The sequence below is a fragment of the Bison bison genome, unplaced genomic scaffold (assembly GCF_000754665.1).
Source record: "Bison bison bison isolate TAMUID 2011002044 unplaced genomic scaffold, Bison_UMD1.0 scf7180017864492, whole genome shotgun sequence".
NCBI lineage: Eukaryota > Metazoa > Chordata > Mammalia > Artiodactyla > Bovidae > Bison > Bison bison.
The window spans coordinates 2,736,107-2,739,222 of NW_011495051.1; the positions used below are offsets into that span (position 1 = coordinate 2,736,107).

At 62.6% G+C, this 3,116-nt stretch overlaps 1 protein-coding gene across 3 annotated transcripts in view; it reads right to left on the reverse strand.

Annotated features, from left to right (window-relative positions):
* Positions 1 to 3,116, reverse strand: part of PIP5K1C (phosphatidylinositol-4-phosphate 5-kinase, type I, gamma) — a 34,835-nt gene that overhangs the window by 14,804 nt on the left and 16,915 nt on the right. For all 3 annotated transcript variants that reach the window (XM_010828122.1, XM_010828121.1, XM_010828120.1), the window contains exons 8-9: positions 2,396 to 2,601; positions 613 to 696 (exon numbers count right to left, since the gene is read on the reverse strand). In XM_010828122.1, coding sequence (XP_010826424.1) covers positions 613 to 696; positions 2,396 to 2,601 — 290 coding nt within the window. The remainder of the gene's footprint in view (positions 1 to 612; positions 697 to 2,395; positions 2,602 to 3,116) is intronic.

A 3,116-nucleotide genomic window follows, 5' to 3' on the forward strand; every position in this document is an offset into this window, starting at 1 on the left:
CCCCCCGCTTTTTCCGGCCCCCTTGACCCCTCCCCACTGGCTGGCTGCTCCCATCGCTGCTGCTCTGCAGGAGGAAGTGGAAAGGCTGCGGTGCATGGCCCTCCATGGGGGACGGAGCCCGCCCTTCCTCTCTACCATGGCCCAGGCTGAGCGGGTCTCCTCCCTGCTGGAGGGAGCGCCCAATGCCCCAGCCAGGCCCCCATACCACACCTGGGCTGGGGAGCACGTTGCTGCTTCCAGGCAGCTCCCCCAGACGCCTCTGGGCTGCAGGGGGAAGGATATCCTCCTCGACACACACCCCTGCCCTAGGATGGGCTCTGGCCGCCCGCCCTGGGCTGTGCCCACCTTACCCTACCCAGGTCTCCATGGAAACCCTCACCCACTGCTCGGAAAGCTGCCTGCTCTGCTCCACACTGGGAGGGAGACCCCAGCAGGAGATGGGGCAGCCCAGTCTTGGCACACAGCAGGGCCCACAGTCAGCCAGTGACACTCCACCCTCTACCCTGCCCTGTGCCAGCCCTGACCTGTCCCTGACCAGGCTCTCACTGGGGACTGGGAAAGTCGGGCCAGGGGCATGCACCCACCCCGGCAGGACAGGGGGCAAGGACCCACCTGTAGGACTGCAGGATGTCGATGATACCAATGTGCAGAAGCAAACGCTCTCCTCGACCATTCACAGCGGGGATCCCCCCCATCCTGAGGAGAGGGGTCAAGACTGTCAGCACCCATGGAGCCAGCCCAGGGATGAGCCCTGTCTGTCAGGAGCACAGGCTGGAGGTAGCCTAGAGCCCCAAGCCAGGGGCACCTGCTCTGGGACTTAGGGGCACTGAGATAGAGGGATGAGCAGGCAGGAGTGATGGAACCCAGGGCTTGAGGATCCACACGCTCCCTGTAGGTGGCCACCTGGCTGGACCCTCGGAGAGGGACCTGACACCTGGGAAGCCCGCCACAAAGAAGGATCGAGTGGCCTTCTTGGCCCGCTCACTGAGTCAACACTGCAGGCCAGAGGCTGCCAAAGGGTCCAGGCTATGAGACTCAAGTGCACGCATACCCACACATGCACACGCGGAGCTTGCACACACACAAAGGTGCATGCACACCCACATGTGCACACGCAGAGCTTGCACACTCACACACACACATAGGTGCATGCATGAGCACATACACACCCAGGCAAGGCTGGGCTTTGGGCGCAGGCTGGGGAGTTAAAGCTGCTGCAGCCCCAGGCCAAGCCCGCCCGTGCAGTTAGTGGGGCCCACAAGGCAGCAGCTTCCTGCACGCCCAGGCCCCCTACAGGCTCTGCCAGCTGCACTCCACACTGCGCTCACCTTCACACCTGCCGTCTCGCCTGGCCGGGCACCAACCCTACAAACGCCAGACGGCTGAGCTCTGGGCCCACTCAGGTCCCCCCCACTCATCCCAGGCAGGCCCTTCAGCTGATGGCCCAGTTTGGTGGCCAAGCTTTAGCCTGTCCCCCAGCTGCCTGTGCACCCTGATGGCTACCACCCCCTGTAAGGACTGGACAAGGTCTGGACATGGTGGGTCGAGCCAGCTCCCAAATGGTTTGTGCATGGTGATACAGGGTCAATTGTGACACCTGTCTACAGCAGTGGTTCCCATGGGGGGGTGACTGTCCCCGGGGACACTGGTGCTCTGTGGAGACAGCTGTGGTTGTCACGACCAGGGTCAGGAATGTTGATCCACCCCTCACAGTGCCCAGGACACCCAAAGAGTGACCGGGGCCTGCATGGGGTGGGAGTAGGGATGCCCTGTGAGTCTGTGCCTGAGCCCCGAGGGCAGGACCAGGTCGGCTGTTTGGTGGAGAGGTGGGGGGCGGTGGTCAGGGGGCACACTCTCCTCTGGACCCTCTGACCTGGCTGCTCCCACAGCCACCTGGCATCACTAGGCAAGGAACGTTGTCAGCCCCTGCACCCCCCTCCCCAGGGTCCTGGGCAGGGACTTGCTGTGAAAAGGGTCTCTCGTCCCCAGCCCTTTCCACCTTCTCTTGGCTGCCTTCCAACACCTTTCCAGCTTTGCTGCCTATGGTGAGGCTTTAACTCTCCTAGGTCCAGGGCGGGGGTACCTGTGTTTCCCACAGGGTTGGCCAATGACCTCCGTCTACTGACTGACTGAGTCAGATGTCAGGTCAGAACACCTGGCCATAGCTGTGCGCCCAATATCTAACTCTCAGGGCCCAGGGATGGGGACGGGTGGGCACTGCTGGCTTACAAACCAGAAACCAGGAACCCGCCAGGTTCTGGACCTGGTCTTGTCCCTCTCACCTTCCTCAAGGCTCCCCCTCTTCCTGCCCCCTGCCTGCTTCTCGCCTGGCAAGGGGGCTGAGGCAGAGATGAGAGCTGAAAGCTCCCCTGGCCCTGCCAGCCCCGGCACCTACGTGTCATCCGTCTCGATGGCCTCCCCGCGTGCGGCGCCACCCTGGATGGACTCCATGGCTGTGGAGTAGAGCGCCTTCTGGCCCAGCGGCCGCTTCTCATCGGCTGTGCTCTGGGCACCCTCAGCCTGCCGCTCACGCTCCTGCTGGTCGATGTTGTGGACGCCCAGGAGCAGGCTATAGTCCATGATCTTGAAGCTCTCCAGCACCTGCGGGAATAGGGGTCAGGGGTCGGCTGGCTGTGACCCCACCCCTGCCCTGGTTCAGAGGCCCGGTTCACTGGCTTCCCACCCTGCTCCAGACCATGAGGTGCAGCCCACGATGTGGACACACGGACGCTGGGGATGGAGCCTGGAAGCCCTGGGGCACGGAGACGACTGGTGGTTTCTGGGGTGTCTGGGAGCCAGGGTGCAGGGAGGACCCTGGAGGACCCAGGCCTGGCTTGAACCCCCTCCAGACCTCCGTATCCTCGCCTCTGAGGCCAATAGGGGACGGGGTGGACCGCAATAGCAAGACCTGGGATGAGCCTGGCAAACCTTCCTTCTCCCTAAGAAACACTTGCCTGTGGAGGAGGGCAGCTGCACAGACCTAGGTCTGAGGAGAGCCTTAAGTTTTTTTGGTTTTGCTTTTGTTTTGGCTATGCCACAGGCATGCAGGATATTAGTTCCCTGACCAGGAATCGAAACTGTGCCTCCTGCAGTAGAAGCTCGGAGTCTTAACCACT